Below are 21,018 nucleotides of genomic sequence, written 5' to 3' on the forward strand. Positions count from 1 at the left end.
GTGAATTTAGTTTGCTAACCACTGCGCCATATCGCTCGATAGGGGGGGAGGGGGGCAGCATGGGGAAGTGGTGTTGGATTCCATTTGCCGTTGTCCCCCACATATGTGCCTCTGGGGGAAACTACTAGGAATGATCTGAGTGGATCATTCTTAACTGCAACTTCCCCTGTGCCAATAACTCAATCAACATAGTTTCTACTGTGCAGTGTGTTCAGAAAAGCTGCTTTCCCTGTAACATGTTTCGTGAGGATGGAGCATGCAAGTGTTCACGAGAAACGAAAACCGTAAGGGTCACCAGGTCCACAGAGTGCGCTGGGGCTGATTCATATGAAAAGTCCGCCAAAGGAGCCTATGTTGATGTGTGTGAAGGTCTCACCTGCGGCCCTTTATGCCATGCAGTAGATTTGAGACTGCGTAGGACCCCATGGGATGGCGTCTGGACTTACTTAGTGCAAGGGATGAAGTAAAGATAAAAGTTTACATACCTGGGTACAGGTACAGGCCTTGCTGGGACTGAGCATCCTTCAGGGTAATTAACACATGCTTGGTTAGTGTATGTCATTGGTTTATGTCTTGACCACAATAAAGGTCAAGTCCATAGCATGCTAATGCATTTGTCTGTTTTCATTGGGATTCCACAGTCAGTAAATTGGTGGAAGAGTTCTTGAAGATTGTGATCATGTTCACCTGACAGATGATGCCTCCAAAACATCATCAGAAATTGAGATCTCTTAGCATGTTGTCAATAAATCATTGGAAAATCTGTGCAGCATTGTGGAGTCCATAAAACATATAAGATTTTTATTTCAGTGTATTGGCATTTGGATCATGCCCATTCAGCCATCTCAATAATGGATAGATGATATGATATTGTATTGTCAGTTAATGACAATACAAATGTAGGGACAACACAACACCCAATCCTTGAGTGGAGAAAATCTTTGAACTGACTGAGAATTGAAACTGGCTCCCTTCGGTTAGCAGTCTGCCACACCCATATCTGCACAGGCGAGACAACGCCGCTTCTGTACATGGTTGGTGCAGATACCCAACGGGCCGACAATGGCTCGATAATAACAGTCGATGTACGGGAAGTAGAGTGTCCGAACCCACATAGAGACGAGCATGGGAAGAACACAGTGCTGGTGCTGACAGCTAACAGCTAAGCATCGTTAAAAATATTTGTGGCAAAAGCTTCTAAAAATTATAAAGACCACTTGTAGCTGCTAATCTTTGTTTATTGTGGAATCAAGATACAACCAGTTTCAGGATAAAGAATCATATTTTAAGGTTACATCTACAACACTATACATACGAATTAGAAACCATTAAGTGAAGAAACTGATAGTGCCTACTATGAAGGAGAGAAAAGTACTCACTTGGCTGGATTATACTAAGCTGTTAAATATGACCTCCCAACATTCTATAAGATACACATCCTGGCATCATCAAATGCAATGGATGTTGAAAGTCCCATCAATAATCATAGGTAAATATGAGTCAATACTGAGGGACATTCTTATTTGAATGTGAAAAATAGGGCAGATAAGTGGGAGAACACAAAACTGTGGCATTAAAATCTCGTAAATATAGTGCAGTAGCAACTTACCATTGTTGAATTCCTGATAGTATGTAGAAAAACACAATGGAAAAATACTGGATAGTGTACTTACTTTTTCAGTTTTTGTACAACTCTCAGTAATTAAAAATTAGAACTGATTAAAATATGAGTTACTAAATTTGGCTTTCGGTCCCAGGAGCAATTAGTTTAAATTAGATTAATGATTATGATTGGCAGGTATTAGGAAACTAGCTGTTATCCCAATTTACCTAGCAATCGTATTCATTAATTTCATTTAACGTAATTGTTCCTGGGACTGAAATCCAATTTTAATAACTCATATTTTAATCAGTTTTAATTTTTATTTAGTGGGATTTATAGAAAAAATGAAAAGTAAGCACACTATCCACAATTTTCCCATTGTGTTTAAAGTGTTAGTAATATTACCAGCGACAAACAAAACCTGTTGTTATTGTATAGTTTATCTTCAGTTGTCAATTTCATTTGAAAAACGACTCCCAACCTTCGAAATATAATGTATTGTGGTCTAATACAATCCTCATGCCCTCTGCCACATCTACTAGCACTCTTGCGTTAGGTATGGCCCCCTCGCCAGTGTCAGCTTCCGCTGCGACTTACTGGCAGCTCTGTCTGCACATGATGTTATCATTTCTTCATCGCAGCCAAGATAGCTGCTTTTCTAAGTACTGTCAGGAATTCAACACTGGTAAGTTTCTACCGCACTATATTTATGGGGTTCTAATGCCATAGTTTCGTGTTCTTCCACTTATTTGCCCTATTTTTCAGATCCAAATAAGAATGTCCCTCGCTGATGACCTGTAATTATGTAAGATTATTGATGGATCTTTCAACATCCATTGGATTTGATGATGCTAGGAAATGTACCTTATAGAATGCTGGGAAACTGTATTGGTTTCATTAGGCTGAATGTAATTCATCCAAGTGAGTTATTTTCTATCTCCTTCATAGTAGGCACTACTAGTTTTTTCACGTAACAACCTCAAATTCGTATGTACTTTATTGTAAATGTAACCTGAAGATTCGATTCGTTACTGCAGAACTGGTTGTGCCTTGATTCCACAATAAACAAGGATTAGCTGCTGCAAGTGGATTCTACAGGTTTTTAGGAGATTTACCAAAAAAAAAATTAAACTAAATGTTTGTTAACTATGCGTATGATAGATAAAGCTCCACTTGCCAACATAGAAAACTTATAACAGCTAAACGCTCAGCACATCACATGACACGATACCCTAGGCGACGCCCGGCGTGCTTGAACTCCAAATAAGCACTGGGCCGCCCGGCCTTCTGCTGCCAATAGTTAAACACCTCTGCCAGTGGGTTGACCCATGGCAGGTTTCTGTACTATCCCACTGCACTACCTATGGCAGCCTGTCTCCCTCCGTTGTGATGTCTGCTGGCAGGGATACTAAATATCTCGTGCCCTGAAGAGATCATATAAAGCCAAAAATGACCAAGCTTGGGCCTTGACCTCTGGCGCAGAACTGGAGAAGCTTTGGAGAACCTGACAGTGGACCAACCACCAAAGGAGGCAATGGGGGGGGGGGGGGGGGGGGTCCTTGGCTGGCAGTCGAGGTGATGCCACCTCTGTCAGTGAGTGGGAGGTTTGGGGGGGGGGGGGGGGAGAGGGAGAAGTGGAGGAAGAGGGTGGATCAAAATCCATGGGCTCCACATCAGCAGATGCAGATGCAGGCTTCACCAGGGGCCACTGCTGCAGGCTGTGGAAGGACATTGGAGCATAGGGAGGAGGTAGGGGGAAGCAGCCTCTTGCAAGTGGAAGCCCTCATCCAGAACAGTTTCATGATCCAACCTGCCACACAGCAGACTGCAGCCATGATGTCCAAACAGGGCAAGGACATAGCTAATTTCCATGGCAGGTCAGCTTTTTCCTACCGACTTCCACCACACACAACTGCCAATCTTTGTGGCTCACCACAACAACTGGCAACCACCCTTCCCACTGGCTGAAGGACTGAGCTCAAACGGCAGCCCTAGGAGTAGAATGCAGCAATCCACGGTGCTCTGTGGGACACAATACAGGGTGTAGCAAATTCAGGAAGCCCCATGGATGGCATCCATGCAAATGTTCTGCCAGACTGCACCCACTGACTCGTGTCACCTGGTATGTAACCAAACAGCTTGACAACGCATTATCATGGAAAGCAGCAGACACAGACTTCTTTGCTTGGGTCTTAAATGTACACACAAAGTGCTCCCCCTCCGAGTTAGAAGCCAGTGAAACAAAGCAGTAGTCAGGTACTGGATACCATTGCAAATGCAAAAGTCCTCAAACTCCAGTGACAAATTGGTGACCGTTGTCAAGTACTAGTGTCCTGGGAGACCCTCAGTGCCAAAAATAATCAACAATGTTTGAACAACTATGGCAGTTGATGATGTGGTGGACAGCTTGACTATGTGTGGAAAATTGGACACTGCATTGACCACCGACAACCATGTGCTGCCCAAAAAGGGGCTGGTGAAATCAACAAGCACTTTGTCTCAAGGATACTCCAGGATCAGTCAATGAGAGAACTGCTGCAGCAGTGCAGCATGGTTCTGTGCATAAGCCCACTAGAAAACCCCAGATGTTCAGTGTTGCAATCAACTGCCAGTCAGTAGATGTGATGTCATTCCAATGCCTTCATTAAATCATACCACAGTGCTACTTGCGCAACAACTTGGGTGCACAAGGATGTAATGTGGGGAAATGACTACAGGACAGCATTGCTCCCCTGTGGCAAGCATGAGACACCTCCTGGACAACATTGAGCTGATTACATAAGAAGAAAAAGGATTGCCATGCCTGATCTGCACCCAAAGTGATGCCCTCTGGCCAACCCAGTTGGAAGACTGAAACGATTTTCCAGAAAAAGGGTCAGCAGCCATGGTGGTCACAACTTCACGTCCCACTAGCAGAAAGTCTAACAGGATTTGCCGTAAGGCACATCCAGTGTGAACACAAGAGCCTCCTGCCAATCAAACTGTGGATTTGATCCCACCAGTAACCATGATAACAGATTACCAATGACATGCTGAATAGTAGAGTGGTAACAAATGTCGTAACATTAGTTACTGAGAAAGAGAACACACTGCTGCAACCTGTGGGTGATCCCATATGGCAGCTTGGAACAAGTGCTAAATAAGGAAACCAATGGTTTGTCGTCAGTGATGAGGAGGAACCTCGCCCCCGTACAGGAAGACGTGGAACTTTTTAATCCCGAAAATAATAGTTATCACCTCCTTTTCTATTTGTCAATAATTACGCTGCACAGTGGAAAGCGTCTCTGATGCGTAAGCAATGGGCTGTTCTGTGACATCTGTGTTGCGATGGGACACAACGGCACCAGTGCCGTACTGGGACACATCACAGCTCAGGGTTAATTGTTTGCTTGGCATAAAGGAAGCCAGACAGGAGCAGATTACAAACACTGCTTGAGAGACTGAAAAGCCCTATGACAATCCGCAGACAAGAGAAATTTATTGCCCTTCTGGCGAAGCCAGTTACGAGGCTGGCAGATGTGCATTTCTTGAGGAATGATCTGAGTGTATTTCATTGAAGGCCATTCTGCAGCAGGCATTGGGAAACAGATTGAAGGTTCCATAAATGTTCCTCTTGTCAAGAGCCTGTGACCCTTATGTTATCAGGGTCATTGGTGCAACAGGGAGTGTGCAGAATCAGATGCTCGCAGGCAAGTGCTCTACCAACTGAGAGACCACTTGCTCGTTAAAGGCAAAGATCCCGAGTTGGAGTCTCGGTCTGGCACACAGTTTTAATCTGCCAGGAAGTTTCATGGGAAACAAAGTCCTGATCCCGCCAGTTCTGCAACTCAGCCTTCACCTTGATGTGCATGGCAAACGGAATGGGTTGGGGATGACAAAATTTGGATACTACTGACAGCTTAAGAGAAACACATGCCTCTTTTTTCTGTTTGCCCAAAGTATTCTCAAACCCATTCTTATATTGCACGCAGACAGAGAATTGCCTCCACAAATGAATGCGCTGGTTACTATAGGACACAACCTGATGGTGTGGCTGTTACAACTTAAGGCATACCAAGAGCTTGTACATTTGAGAGTTAATTAGGCTGACCTTCATTCCCATATCTACCTGAAATTAGACCAGCTTCCCATCCACTACCAATGTCCGCAAAATGTGCCAGCACAACAGTGGTTTAAACACTGGGGCATCTGATGACTGACTGATGACTCATCAACTGTCACAAACAATTGCCAAATGACCCATCAACTGACATACCCCACATATGGCCCCTGCGTGTGGACAGTCATGACAAACATGCAACAAATGACAATCGGGGCAGGATCGCTGGCCCGCCCAACAAGTTGGAGAAGAATGATGCCAAGAACATGAAAAACCCTGCTGGTGGGAATTACGATTGCTGCAGGCAATGCTGCAACAGTGGCAACACACAGCAACTTGGGGGGAAATGAGGCCACCTGGGGTATCCCATGGGGCACAACGGTCTGATTAACATGCACAACCAGTTGTGCCACCCGCCATTTATCAGAACGGATGTCCCTTGCCGTCGCAGTAAGCTCATGTGATTCTGCAATTTGGGCAACGTCAGCTAAAGAAGTTCGAACACCGTCTGTGCCCTAGTCTGAACCTCATGATCAGGAGCTAACGTGACAATCATGTCTTGAATTAGCGAGTCTACGAAAAGGTAGCACATTTGGAACACTAAAAATTACAGTTGCGCAAGAGGCCCTGCAAATTGGCAATCCAGTCCACAAACAACTCCACAGGACACTTGTTGTGTTGGTTAAACTGCCACTTCGACATCACCACATGAGTTTGATGTCCAAAATACTGCATAAGCAATTGACAAAGCTCATCAATCATCTGGATTGTCTGGGGGTAGATAGCATAATCACCGAAATGTGATGTATAGGTGGCAAAAACCTCACTTCCTGCAGTTATCACAGATACTTGGCAAAGGACAAAAAATCTGCAATGATTGGTAGTGTGCTCGAATCTATCCTTTTTGTAAGTAAGGAGATAAAACCAATATCAGTAACTACAATGAGATTTCCCTGCTACCAGATACAAAATTTCATCAAAAGTATTACTGAAGAGACCTGAAGCACAAACAGAGAATCTAATTGGTGAACACTTGGTATGATTCAGGAAAGGCAGATCCCAATCAGAACATACCCACAGGGCATGCAGTGAGGTTGCTTGCTTCTCACAACTTCCAGATTTATATATAGGAAAATATCAGCAGTGCTTCAAGATTGTAAGTAGGCCATACTATTGTTATATGAGAGTTTTCTGTAGAATGAATGTTACAGAATCTAAGAATACACGTGGATGATTGTTAGTTGAGTCATTGGCTTACAGCTGGACTGCAGTGTATAAAGGACAGTCAAAAAGTTGAAGGCAGTACAGTCCAGAATCAGTATTCCAGTCAGGCAAAATCTCCATCAGTTGTCGACCTTTCAAGGCCATTTTTAAGGGACCACGCCATACTCAAGACTAGAAGGTGGGTGCTTGAGTGTCTCCCACTTGAGATTGCATAACTTCTATGTTATGTCAGTGTACTCTCACTTGAGTTGGTGTAACTTCTGCGTTATGACATGTGCAGTATGGGAACATGCATTTTCATGAAGCAGCAGCGTCCCTTGTCACAGTAGCTTTTGTCACCTGCAACAATGCACTCAAGGAATGTGTTGCCTTCAATGTTGAAACACATCAGGTGCTTTGGGCAAGTGGCCATGGAAGAGGCTGATCTCCCAGAGTGACTGGCATCTCGTGTAGAATCATGACCAGCATGGAACGTGGCGTACCATACCACAACAGTGGTTTTTGACAAACATGCTGCCCCATATACATTCTTCATTCTCCGATGGATGTCTGCTGGTGTGTGCGCTTCAGCAGCCAAGAAAAGAATAACAGCATGTTGGTCCTGTTTGGATGCATTTGCTAACAATGTCACCATAGGTCATGTTTCTACATTTACCGAACGCACCCTTGCCCACATGTCAGTGCTTATATACCCAGATTGGAGTCACACTACGTTGCATATATGCTGCAACAAGCCCTCAGACTGAAACTTTTTGATTGCTCCTTGTAGTAAATGTGGAGCACTCTGCACAAAGAGGCAAAAATGGGCAAAAAGTTCATTTAAGAGCTCAGCACCACTTGCTCTCCTTCTCTAAATCAAAGTCTTCATGATCAGCATTTAATATCAGTTTAGTTTTGAGTTTCTGAGAAAAATAGGAATTGGAGGTTTCCATTTCCACTTGTGCAAACAAATGAATTGGGTAGGCTATTTTCAGTAAGATCATTAAGTTCTTAAATGAAAGTTAAAAGAAATGCAAGAATGTAGAGTTTTGTGGCAGTGCCGGTGGTATGGTGTACCTGTGGCCCATTGGCAGTCGTACTACTTGACAATGCCCAAGGAGTGTTTGGTCGAAAGCTCGTGGAATTTTAACCACTTGACTTGGCTTGGAGGCTGAGAACATATTATTGGATGTTAAAAAAAATTGGGAGTGTGTATTGATAAAAATATTTTAGGGAATTAAATACAATATCTAAAGTCTGTGAAACTGAAAGTGCATAAGATCTCCATTTGAGAAGACAAGGGAAAAACGTTTATTCAGTCGCCATGTTACTCTTTATTTTCAGAATTTTATGGAGCTTCTCTGATAACGTGTTGCACGTTACGGTGACTGAATTTATGCTACTATATGTTGACTCATTTAGTTCCTAAATTTTCTGTTTTTGTGGAGGGTAATTTAGAATCGAGGTAGCAACTAAGTTAAGCATACTTTATAAATATCACATGCAGTTGGGTTTATAAACATTACTAATAACTACTTCTTTTTCAGACTGCACGAAGAGTGGCAGGCTGTTGACTTCATCCATACAAACAGTATGTATGATTCACCGAGCTCCCTGCAAGATGTGTGCATTGATTTCATTTGTGAAAATTTGGAAGATTTGTGTGCCAGCCCAAGCACCACTAAGCCTCCATCATCAGGAACTGAAGCGACAAGTGGGAGCGAATGCTTGACTTTTGCAGATAATGATGTCTACTTTCATTCGGAACTGTCTGAGCAATTGCTGTGTACATTAAGTGAGAGAGGGAAACTCTCTGACAGTACTATATCGCTCTTTGATTCAAAGACAGCAAGATTAAGGTAATGGTTTATTTTCGCTGTTTATACTTACAATGTTATTGCAAGCCCTAGAGGCACAAAAATGATAACTTTTTAATTGAATCCTACAAGTTGACATAATAAATAGACAGTGTAATGGGTACTCAAACATTTGCATCAATATACAGTCTATCCCCCTCTGACAACATTGCAGACATGTATTCTTGCATGCAAATGATAAGAAAGGTGTCAAATGGCACACAGCAATAGATTGTACCGAGCATCTTGCATCCTTTGTTGCAATTAGGAAATAGTTCTTGTAGGCACTGGGGAATGAGTAAGATTCCACTTCATCATGTCCCATACGTGTTCAGTTGCTAAGGATCTGGTGGTCTTGCAGTTGTTGTACACTATGATGAGCACATTGTATTTTAGCAGCTGTCTGTGGATATGCATTGACTTGCTGAAAATGTGTATTACCTTCCTGTTGAAGAAACTGCAGTAGCACGTAGATAACAGACTGTGAAATGTAGTGAGCACTGGTTACTTTACCTTACAGAAACACCAAATGTGATTGCTAGTAGTAAATGATGGCTCCCCTCTGGGAAATGGGTGTTGTGAGTGAATACAGTCTGGAATAGGCAGCTCACCAGATCTACATCATACACGTGTACATCCATCACTCACAAACAAACAGAACCTGCTCTCATCACTGAAGACAGCAGAGTGCCATTCCACTCTCCAGTCAGTTCATTCATGACGTGACAGTAGCCATGCTCGGCAGTGCTGTGGTGTCAGTGGTAGCCTGTCCAGAGGCACATGTGATCTTATACTTGCTGCAAGCAGATGGTTCCCAATGGTCCAGGCTGACACAGCAGGTGCAATGTGTGCCTGGATTTCATCCTTGGATGATGTTCAGTTGGCCACTGCTGTTCCCACAATGCATAGATCATGACATGCATCTGTACTACTTGGACATCCAGAACTGCGTTTACAGCTGTGGGAATGTACCACAGGCCACTGTTGAAAGCAGTGATGAACTACTGGTATATTGTGCCCAAAAAGTTCAGCATTCTGTCGGTACATCCATCCAGCTTCCCACAGACCGTGTTCGAATGGCTGAAGCTGTTCAACAAGAGTACATACTCGGCAATTGGACATGGTTGTACCTTAGAATGAATGCTGCAAACACTGTTCACCTCTAAACTCAGCACAGTTACTGCCTGCAAAGTCAAAACAGAGGGCACACGGAGAGGCCTCCTGAGTGCCATCTGATAGCCGACGACCATGAAAAGTTAATCACTAACACTGCAACTCATCAGTATGCAATACTATAAACCTTGATATCACTGAACACTGTCCTTGAGGGTGTTGCATTTTCTTTTTCCAGCAGTATATGTTGAATAATTGTGATGGTAAGAACAATCATATAGTGATCACGTTAAAGAAAACTCTGATTTAGTCTTAAGTAGCATGTAATGCATTGGGAGTAAAAATGTTTAGAATGTGTGGATGATGATAAGAAATTCATGTATTACATTCGTATGACTACTGGGATGTTGATTTAACTCATAATGCATTCTCTTCTCTAACAATGCCTTTCATTGTCGAGAGTCTCAGATCTTGCTACATTTGAAAGATATGTAAGCCTGGGCTTGTTTTGCAGTGCCTTCCGCCGCCAGGGACAAAGCAGCTTATTTCATAAATTCACAGTTTAAACTCCTTTACTAAACCATGTATCACAGTAACTAAACTGCTTTGGGAATTTGAATCTTGAGTTTTACCCCTGCACCAAATTGTTCGCTCAAAATATGTTTGCTTACTAAAAACTGTTCCTTATGTAAATCATTAAAGATTTTGCATACCAGCATTGTCGTACATAACACTGAACAAGAAAGTTGATAACTGATCTTCAAACTCCTTCACTAAATGAAGCTGTGTAGTGAGTCAGTGGACTCATATTCTGTAGAAGTACAGGTTCTCTTAAATCATAACGTGAATGCTGATACGGTTCCTTTCATAAGGCTATGGATGACATCTTTGCCCATCCTTTTCCAAATCAGCTTGTTTTCTGTCTAAAATGAACTCATTGCTGACAACACATTGAACCTACATTCTTTTTTCAACTCCTTTGTTGCAAGAAATAGTAGATTTATCTTTTGTATGCAACATGTTTCACAATCTTAACCTTTAATGAGAGTCACGCAGATTTATAGTGTATAAAATATCACATCATCACACCACCTATTCAATTTTTTCACTGAAAGTAGCCATGTAACTTTGTAGTCTCTTCCTACAAAGTTAACAAGTTAGGTGACACATCAGTTAAGCCACTGGACACTCATTCTGGAGATCATTTTGAAAGAGTGCAGTTCAGATGCCTGTTCAGATCTCCAGATTATATCGTCAGTGGCTTCCTTAAATAATTTAAGGTGAATGTTGGGATGATTTCTTCAAAATGGATGGAGCAGATCTCATTCTCTCTTAACGTGGCTTCCATCTCTAATGATCTCATTGTAAACGTGACAGTAAACGTGTAATCCCTCCTACAAACATGAATGGAACTCCTCACTCTTGATTTCAGTTGTGGTAATCTAAATGAACAGATTTACAGCTACATACATAATCTGCAAACCACCGTATGGTGCCTGCCTTAGGGTACATTGTATCAGTACCAGCTGTTCCCATTCCTGTTCCACTCGCAAATGGAGTGTGGAAATAATGGCTGTTTATACACTTCTGAATGAACCCTTATTTCTTTCATCTTACACAAAATGAACATTAGTGACAGTAGAACCAATCTGCAGTCAGCTGCAAATGCTGGTTCTTTAAATTTTCTCAATTATATTTTGTGATAAGAATGTTGTCTCCCTGTAGGGATTCCTATTTGAGTTCAAGAAGCATCTCTGTAATAGTCGTGTGTCAGTAAAACCTACCATTCACAAATCTAGCAGCACACTTCTGAATTGCTTTGACATCTTCCTTTAATCCGACCTGATGTGGAACCTAAACACTCAAGCAGTACTTGAGAATGGGTCGCACTAATGTTCTACACACTGTCTCCTTTATAGATGAGCTACACTTTCCTAGGATTCTCCCAATAAACTGAAACTGGCCAATCACCTTGCCTACTACTGGTCTTATGTGCTTTTTCCATCTCATATCATTTTGCAATATTATCCCTCAATGTTTGATCGACATTGCTGTGTCAAGTAACCCACCACTAATACTGTATTTAAACATTGCAAATGTATTTTCCCTGCTCATCAGCATTGCCTTAGGTTTTTCTACATTTAAAGCAAGCTGCCACTCATGACACTACAAATAAATCACATTTCCATCATCCTGTATCCTCCAAATCGCTCAACAATGACACTTTCCCTAACACTACATCATAATCAGTAGACAGCCACATATTGCTGCTCACACTATCCATCAGATCACTAATGTATTTACAGAACAAGAGCTGTCCCCTCACACTCCCTGGAGCACTCGTGACAATATCTTTGTCTCAGATGAACACTCGTCGTCCAGGCAATGTAACGGGTTGTATCACTTGAAGTCTCATATCTCGATGCCTATTTTGTATGCTTGGATCTTCATTAACAGGGAGTTGTGCAGCAGTCAAATGATGATATGTCTCTATGGTACTCTTGCATGAAATTGATTGAAACCAGAACATAGGCAGTGAGATGTGTCAGGATAACTGTTGATGAGAGTGTTGTTCACAAAAGCAAAGATTAGTGTTAGAGTCCTGATCTAACAAAAAGTTTTCTCCCTTTGTGCCCCACTCCCCCTCTTGAAAATAATTTTAATCTAATCAGTTACTTTACACTTTAAAATTTTGAAGAAAAGTGTTTATTGTTGAAATGAATTCTTCTACCAGAGTCCAGAAATGTTTTAAAATTTTCAGTTTAATTTAACACAAAAATTTAAGTCTTAGGAGTAGATGCCCCTTTCTCCAGTGAACATCAGATTCAGTATTTTCAGGTTCAGGACCTCACTTACACATCAATATTTCTTTAAGAAGTATGTTGTGAGTGAAAGCCAACAAAAATTACTGAAATTTGAATTTATTCCATTTTGTTGTGGGCATAAAGTACCCAACCATTGTTGGTACCCATTATTAAAAGTGCATTGATATTGCTAAGTGTGTACTAAAAGATATTTTCAGGTTCTGGACCCAACTTTAAAAAGTATGTTGTTAGAGTAAGTCAACAACATTTAATGAATTTCTTAATTTTTTTAGGGTGGACGTTAAGTATTCCTCCTCCCCCATACCACGGTAATGCGTGATGTGGAAAATGCGTTGGTGTTGCTAGGGTTAATGTCAGAAAATTTCAATATAAAAATGCTTCATATGTAAGTCATGGGTTTATGAGTGAGTAATTATATATATTTGACAGCTTACCTCATATATTTATTTTTTATCATTTCTGTCTTTGTGTGCACCCAGTGGTATATATTGTATATTAAATAGGACTGAAGTAATGGAGTAAGTGCCTGGTATTGTGTAGGATTCCTTGTGATCTAATGATATGTAATAGCTCAATATTGCATTGACACAAAAAGTGGATAGGAAAAGAGTTGACTCACAGTATTTTTGTAGTATTCACTGCATTCTGGTGTATTTGTTTGAGAATTTTGGACGAACAAGTCAGACAAATATGTATTTGAATTTCTCTAGAAATCCCATCAAATCAAAACTTGACAGTTCCTGCCCTTTGAATGAACGTGTTATACTGTCTATAATATACCATGAAGTTTTGTCTGCTGAAAAGTAGGAGGAGGTAACGAAAATTTTCTACAGTCTTTCATCCTTATCACCATTTCCTGCCTTAGGTAGGAAGATAAGCATTTCCTGTGAGGGAACATCCACAGTACTAGACAGGTTGTCAGTCAACAAGTTGTTCAGCCTACACATATTGCTTGTAGTGTTAAGTAGTTTATTGACACCTAAAAGTAAAATACATTTTGCTGTCTAAAATTTGTACTAATCAGAGTCATGATCTCCATTAAACAACTGTCTCTTTTAGAACTAAGAAATCTTTTGATACTTATAAAAGATGCTGCAGTGTTAAAAAACAGGACTTATCACCATGAGGGCTAGAGAGACATACACATAAACAATACAGGCTATGATTATTTATGTTTAAAATACTACTAACTAGTAATGTACGGAAAATTCTAATTGAGAAGTACAAACTATTTAAGAATAGACAGACGACTCACCAAAAGGCAGGAGCACTGCATCATCGGCAGATACACAAGTGAAAGGTACAGAGCTTTGCTTTGCTAGCTTTCAGAATGAAAGTCCTTTCTCAGGCTGTAGGAGAAACGCACGCATGCACACCCTGTCTCCCTACATTGTGCTCAATTGACTGGCAGCCTGGCCACCCATGACAGATGTATCTGCAGCGATGATAACTCCTTCGCCAGTATGCTGGAGGCCTCACAAAGTCCTTCACAGTCAGGCAATACCCCCCCCCCCTCCCCAGACCTAATACACAAACGGATCTCCCATGTCATATCCCCACACACACCTAATTCTCACATTCATCCCAAGAACCAACCACAAAGAAGCACCCTCCTTGTCACCCAATAGCACCCAGGGCTGGAACAACTGAATAACGTCATTCATCAGGGCTTTGCCAGGGCCATGCCCTGAAATGAGGGACACCTACCCAAGATACTTCCATTCCCTCCCAAAGTGGTGTTCTGCCACTCGCCCAACTCCCACAACATCCTAGTTCATCCTTATTCCACTCCCACCCCCAATCCCCTGCCACAGAGGTCATACCCTTTCTGTAAAACCCAGATGCAAGACCTGCCCTACCCACCCATCCAGCACCTCCTACTCCAGACCCGTCACAGCCTTATCCTACCCCATCAGAGGCTAGGCCACCTGTGAAAGCAGCCATGTTATATACCAGCTCAGCTGTAACCACTGCACAGCATTTTGCATTGGTATGACAACCAACCAGCTGTCAACCAGAGGGAATGGCCACTGTCAAGCTGTTGCCGAAAACAAGATAGACCACCCAGTGACACAACATGCAGCAGAGCATTACGTGCAAGATTTCAGTTGCTGCTTCACAGCCCATGCCATCTGGATCCTCCCCACCACCACCAGCTTTATGCAATTTTGTCATTTGATGTCATGATGGAGACCGTGGCTGTTGTTTGAAGACAAATGTTGATGGTGTTAGGACAGCAACCAGCCACAAATTTACTTTCAGTTTCTTTATTCAAAGGAAACCATTACCGGTTTCGAATCGTTGTGATTCATCCTCAGATGTTTCACGACAAGTAATATGTAAAAAAACACCAAATGTCATAAAGAAAGCGTGTAAACCATCTGAGGATGAATCACAACGATTCAAAACCGGTAACGGTTTCCTTTGAATAAAGGAACTGAAAGTAAATTTGTGGCTGGTTGCTGTCCTAACACCATCAACCACCAGCTTTTCTGAACCGCACAGATTGGAGTTACCCTTATTACACATCCTTTGCTCCCGTAACCTCCCTGGCATAAACCTAAGGTAATTCACTGTACCTCCACCCCCCACACTAGTGTGTGTGTGTGTGTGTGTGTGTGTGTGTGTGTGTGTGTGTGTATGTATGTGTGTGTGTGTGTGTGTGTGTGTTACCCCCACTTAATACAAGTCAGCTTGTTGTGTGCAGCCATCTCATTCCCTAGTCTGTGAAATCACATGCTCAGCTGTCTGCCACCTGTCCCCTCTACCTGCACCCCTAGCTAGCCCACAGACAGCTCCTCACTCTCCCACGAGCCGCTAGACGCTTCCCCCCAACCCCCTCCCTGCCTCCTGCCACTCTCAATCCCTCACGCACCCTGCCCTGCATCCCCTTCTCACCCCAGTACGCTCACCGTGGGCCAGGAAAGAGCTGGCAGTCGAATTAGCACAACATAGGGAGAGGTGTGTGTGTGTGTGTGTGTGTGTGTGTGTGTGTGTGTGTGTGTGTGTGTGTGTTTGTCCTACAGCTTGAAAAAGGAATTTCATTCTGAAAGCTAGCAAAGCAAAGCTCTGTACCGTTTGTTTGTGTATCTGTCAACAATGCAACACTTTTGCCTCTCGGTGAATCGTCTATTCATAAATAATTCAATACTACTAACTGGGTCATTCTAGGAATAGATCCTGTAAGAAAGCCATTGATGAATAATCTGTTAATTCTTGTAAATTCCAAACAGGAACTTGAGCAGCATGATTCAGTCATGCCCTTCACTGTCACATTGGTAAACAATATTTTCACATGAAATGTTGCCATTAAGTTGATGGACTCTTTATGAGCACAAAGGCATGCACAGATCTTAAAAATATGTCACTGTGTGGGGTACTAGGTGTCTTAGTTTATTCATTAGATATTTTGCTATTAGGTATTTAGGCAAATTTATCCTGTTAACTCTGAGACTTAATGGGTAGCCTTTCTTGTATAGCTTGGAACTCCATATGTCATTATTGCCATCAGTATTTTGGAAATGACTCTTCTCACTCTGTTCTGAGTTCCTTAATTAGAACCTGCATTTGTCTGATTATCTTAGCCATAGAATACCACCTGAGTCCTAATTATATGGAATTACTGGTAAATTGTAAATGAACTAGGTGCAGGCTGTTCCTAAGTGCTGATAGAGCACGTAACTTTTGCTTGTAGTGACATAGCATGTGGTTCATTCATATGTTATGAATCTGTATGGTGAGGTAGTGTATTACAGCATGCAGTAGCTAGAAGCAGTAAGGAGGAAAAAAAGATAAATGTTGAATGACCTTGAATTTCTGAATAGGAATGAGAGTAGTGATATAATATCAGTATTTGCATTGATAATCATGAGTATCAAATCTAACAAAGGATCTTTGTTTCCACTTGTCCCCACAGCTGGGTCCCTCTCATCCTGGGTTCTGAGTGGTCTGCCTAACCTTTTGTAACCACCCCGACCTATCCATCTCTTATCTCTTAGGAAAGAACTCGTAGTTCTGAAAGTTAGGAAAGTTTTTTTGTATATTTTCTTTTGTGTGTGTATCAGCTTTACTAAGAATTTCAGCCCCTGAAAGTAAATGATGGTCAGGCAATTTGTTGCTTTGTACTTAAGTTTTCTCAAGTGAACTTTCCTTTTGATATAGAACTTCTGTCTGTGGGAAAACTGTGATTTTGTATGTTACTGAATACAACATCTCTGCAGCAAAGTCAGTGATGGCGACAGGATGAATTTGTGAACTTGTTACTGGCCATAAAACTGATGGCGTTGAAAAGAGTGACACTCAGTCGCATATTTGAAACTTGGTGCACTTTGTGAAGATTTTGAAGAGCTGATCCATCTCACTCACAGGTGCAGTGGTAGCTTTGATGTAAAATCATCACTCACCAATGTGCCAGTGCAAAAATTGTAAATATTTTAGAGGAATGCGTTGTGCTGAACAGATGGCCTATTGCAACATTATTTGACTGTGAAATTTGTGGTTCCATTTTACATAAGAAGACGGTTTGGTTATAAGCTACTCACTGTCACCATTAACAGCAAACCCAGTTATGGAGGCTTTTTAAGAGATAGCTCTGCTCTTGTCATCTCCACCTGTGCACTAAATGCTGTTTGTGTTATGTGGACAAAATGTTTCATTATTGGGCCAGTGTTTGTAAACTAATTATCTTTTCTTCCAGGCATGTGAGAATTAAAAATGCAAGTTCTTTATCAACAAAAGGCTTACGTGTTTTAAAAACACATAAAATATCTTGTTTGGAAGCTGTAAGTTTGAAAGTAACAGTGAATGAACTTATTGGCTGCCTGGGAGAATGGACGTTGCAGAATTTGAGATCTCTAAATGTTGCAAGAAGTAGCTTCATAAATGGCTCAAAGTGAGTACTTTGCAATGATATTCTGATACTTGTTTATTTCCAGAAAATAGCCATTGTTAAATGTCTATTTGTTACATTACATCTTGGAGCCTTGAGCAAGATTGACGTTGCCTAGAAACAACTTGTGAGCAACAGCTAATTTTATTTGATGTCTGTTATGATTACCCTGAATATTTAGTGAAATAAATAAATAAATTTTATTAGATGCAAATTTGCAGGAAATGTTCAATGGGTAGCAGTTGTTCTTACAGGCACAACAATAAACCGTTGTTCTGCAGCCAAACACTAATTTTTTGTATATTGTTTGCACAACATATTGTGAAATATTTCTGAATTTTTAAACAGTTGACTGACTAAGGACCCAATATATTGCAGTAACAATGTGATTGATACAATGAGGAAATGGTGTGTGTATCAAAATTCTTTTCTGTATAATTTTTTATAGGAATTTGTAGTATTTTCATTAGTGCATTAGCCAGAAGATACTGTAAACATTTCTTCAGTTTTATGTGCTTAATGTTCCTGAACGCTCAAAACCTACAATAAATCAAATGGACACAAAGCCGTCATTAAAAATTGCACTTAACTGTGAGAATCATTTATCAAAATAGGTAAGAAAAATAACATATATAGAATGATCAAAGGCTACTAGTAAAAATTTCCCTTTAACGTTTTTTAACATCTAATAACAATGCCCGGTGGAATGATTGTAATGTGTTACTTATAAAGAGACAATGAGTTTGAAATATCTCAAACACAAATAAAAATGATAAGAACAGGGAAAATTTTATAGAAATGAAGAAATGTGCATCGAAAGGACTCAGGAAGCTCGGAGTACAAATAAAAGATCAACTAATGTCAGTTGGGTCATATTTTAAGCAGAACAGCACAATGGACTTTTCTAAAACATTCAAAAATAGATTAAAGAAGTACACACCAACAAGTTTGTAGGTTATAGATCCAAAAACACAAAGGACTGTAAATAATAACACAAAGAACTGCAGAATACTATTAGGCTACTTAAAAGAACTATGCAGCCGTCCACCAGAAGAAGAATTTCATTTTGATAATGTAATCCAAATATAAGAAGATATAGAGCCAACAGCAATAGAGGAAATCAGAGCAATCATAAAACAACTTAAAAATAACAAAGCATCAGGAGAATACAGTGTACAGTAGTTGTTGAGTTGTAGAACATTATGCTGTGTCTAACAGAAATCATTAATGAAATTTGGACAACAAACATCTTACTATCAGAATGGATGTCAGCATTAATATATCCACTACATAAAAATGGAAAGAAAACTGATCCTAATAATTACAGAGGAATGTCCCTCTTGAAGAAACACATCAAAAGTAAAATTTGTGAGGGTACTGTCAAAACCTTTTGAAATAAAATCAGGAGTAATACAGGAAGATGGTTTATCACCTCTGCTTTTCAACTGCGCATTAGAGAAGGTAGTGAGGGAATGGAGAAAATCCATCTCTGAGAGTATTCTAGTAGGAAAAAAACCTGACTAAAATCACCATAGACTGTCTAGCTTTTGCAGATGACATGGCATTAATTACTGACTTACTGAATAATGCCAAAGAACAAATCACAGAACCACAGAAACAAGCAGACAAAATAGCACTAAAAATATCATTTGGAAAAAAAAACACACTTCTTGACAAGTATCAGTGATGCCTTAAAATTCATAACAACACAATATCTAAAACAAACTGTTTTAAGTATGTAGGAGAATGGATAACAAGTAACAAGCAATACAAAAGAAAAGATAGCTATAGAAAATAGTGTATATGGAATGTGAAGGGCATTACATACGACAAAACACACACAAGGTGTAGGGACGGATTCCTAACTGGAAATGGAGGGAAAAAGGTCGTATAAACATGTGTCCGGAAATGCATCGTTGTTACGGTAGATGGCACTGACGAATGAACATTCCTCTGACCATGTACTGCGTGTTCCTTGTGTTTGTATGTTGCAGGCTGTGTGATTGACACAGTGTACTGTAAGCAGCAGAATGGTCCAGTATTCATGTCGGGAACAAGCCAGCATGGTGTTTGTGTACGGCCAAGAAGATGGAAACGGTTGAGACGAAGCACGGCTGTACCAAAACAAGTACCCTCACAGGCACCAACCACATCACACATTTCAAGCCCTTTTTGGGCATTTGTTTGATCATGGGTCCATTCAGACAGATGAATGTGCAAGGAGGTGGCGGACTGTGCATACACCATATCTGGAGGACTGGTTCTACAGGATATTGGGACAAACCCTAGTGTGAGCTCCAGCCGAGTGGCCCACCAACATGGTGTAAGCCAAAGCACGGATATGTGTATCGTCCATGATGGCCATTTCTGTTCCTATCACCTTCACCAAGTGCAAGGATTTTCTTCTATGGCAAGGATTTTGTCGATGGTTTTTCCACCAGAGCATCACAATTGTGGGATTTCTGTCATTATTCCTAGTCCTCTTTACAGATGACACAACCTTTACCAGAACTGGTATCATCAATCTGCATAATGATCATCTGTGGATGACAGACAATCCTCAGGGAATGGGTGAGGCATCCCATCAGCATAGGTTCAGCATCAGTGTACGGGCAGGGACTCTTGGTGGCCACATAATTAGACCAGTTATTATTCCACAACACCTTGATGGAGGAACGTACCAGGCTTCCGGTGGAATACGCTGCCTGGACTGCTTGAAAAAGTGCCTTTGGCAATACGACAGGTTATGTGGTTTTTGCATGCTGGAGCACCACACCAGTTCTGCATTACAGTTCGCCGACTCCTCAACATCTTCTCTCGGTGTTGGATAGGATGCAGAGGTCCTGTAACATGGCCACTAGATCACCAGACTTAAACCCCTGGATTTTTACCTCTGTGGGCATCAAAAAGCATTGTGTATGCTGAACCAGTTCCTGATGTGCAGACCTTTCAACAGCGTGTTTATGACGCCTGTGACACTATTTAGAGAGAGGTCAGAACATGCAAAAGAGTGTGTCAGTCCACAATGTGATGCGAGAATGTGTGCACTGCATCCCATGGAGGCCACTTTGAATATCTATTGTGACATGGATGCCATGCAGCTATGTACTCTGTTCTTGGATGATTTGTTGTCATTGCACACACACCGTGCATTTCTGCACAAATGTGTGTATGATCTTCTTCCTCCATTTCCACTCAGAAATCTATCCCTGCAGTATGTAGGTTTTATTAATTTTCACCCTGTATAACAGAAAAGTAATTGTCCTGGGACACAGAAATGAGACACTATCAAGCAGTACTGAGGCATGGAACACTGTGTGCAGCAAAAACACCACTTAAACTAACAAGATTGGGGATCCTGAAAAGTTGAAAGAAGAATTGTAAGGAAACTACAGGAACTAGAAGTAATGGTAGTATTGAATACAAATTAA

At 41.1% G+C, this 21,018-nt stretch overlaps 1 protein-coding gene across 1 annotated transcript in view; it reads left to right on the plus strand.

The window, feature by feature from the left end:
- LOC126469833 (protein zyg-11 homolog B-like) overlaps positions 1-21,018 on the plus strand; it is a 222,541-nt gene that overhangs the window by 79,761 nt on the left and 121,762 nt on the right. The window contains exons 2-3 of the mRNA XM_050097124.1: positions 8,453-8,764; positions 17,396-17,590. Coding sequence (XP_049953081.1) covers positions 8,499-8,764; positions 17,396-17,590 — 461 coding nt within the window. The 5' untranslated portion in view covers positions 8,453-8,498. The remainder of the gene's footprint in view (positions 1-8,452; positions 8,765-17,395; positions 17,591-21,018) is intronic.

Source organism: Schistocerca serialis, chromosome 3 (genome assembly GCF_023864345.2).
Source record: "Schistocerca serialis cubense isolate TAMUIC-IGC-003099 chromosome 3, iqSchSeri2.2, whole genome shotgun sequence".
NCBI classification, from domain to species: domain Eukaryota; kingdom Metazoa; phylum Arthropoda; class Insecta; order Orthoptera; family Acrididae; genus Schistocerca; species Schistocerca serialis.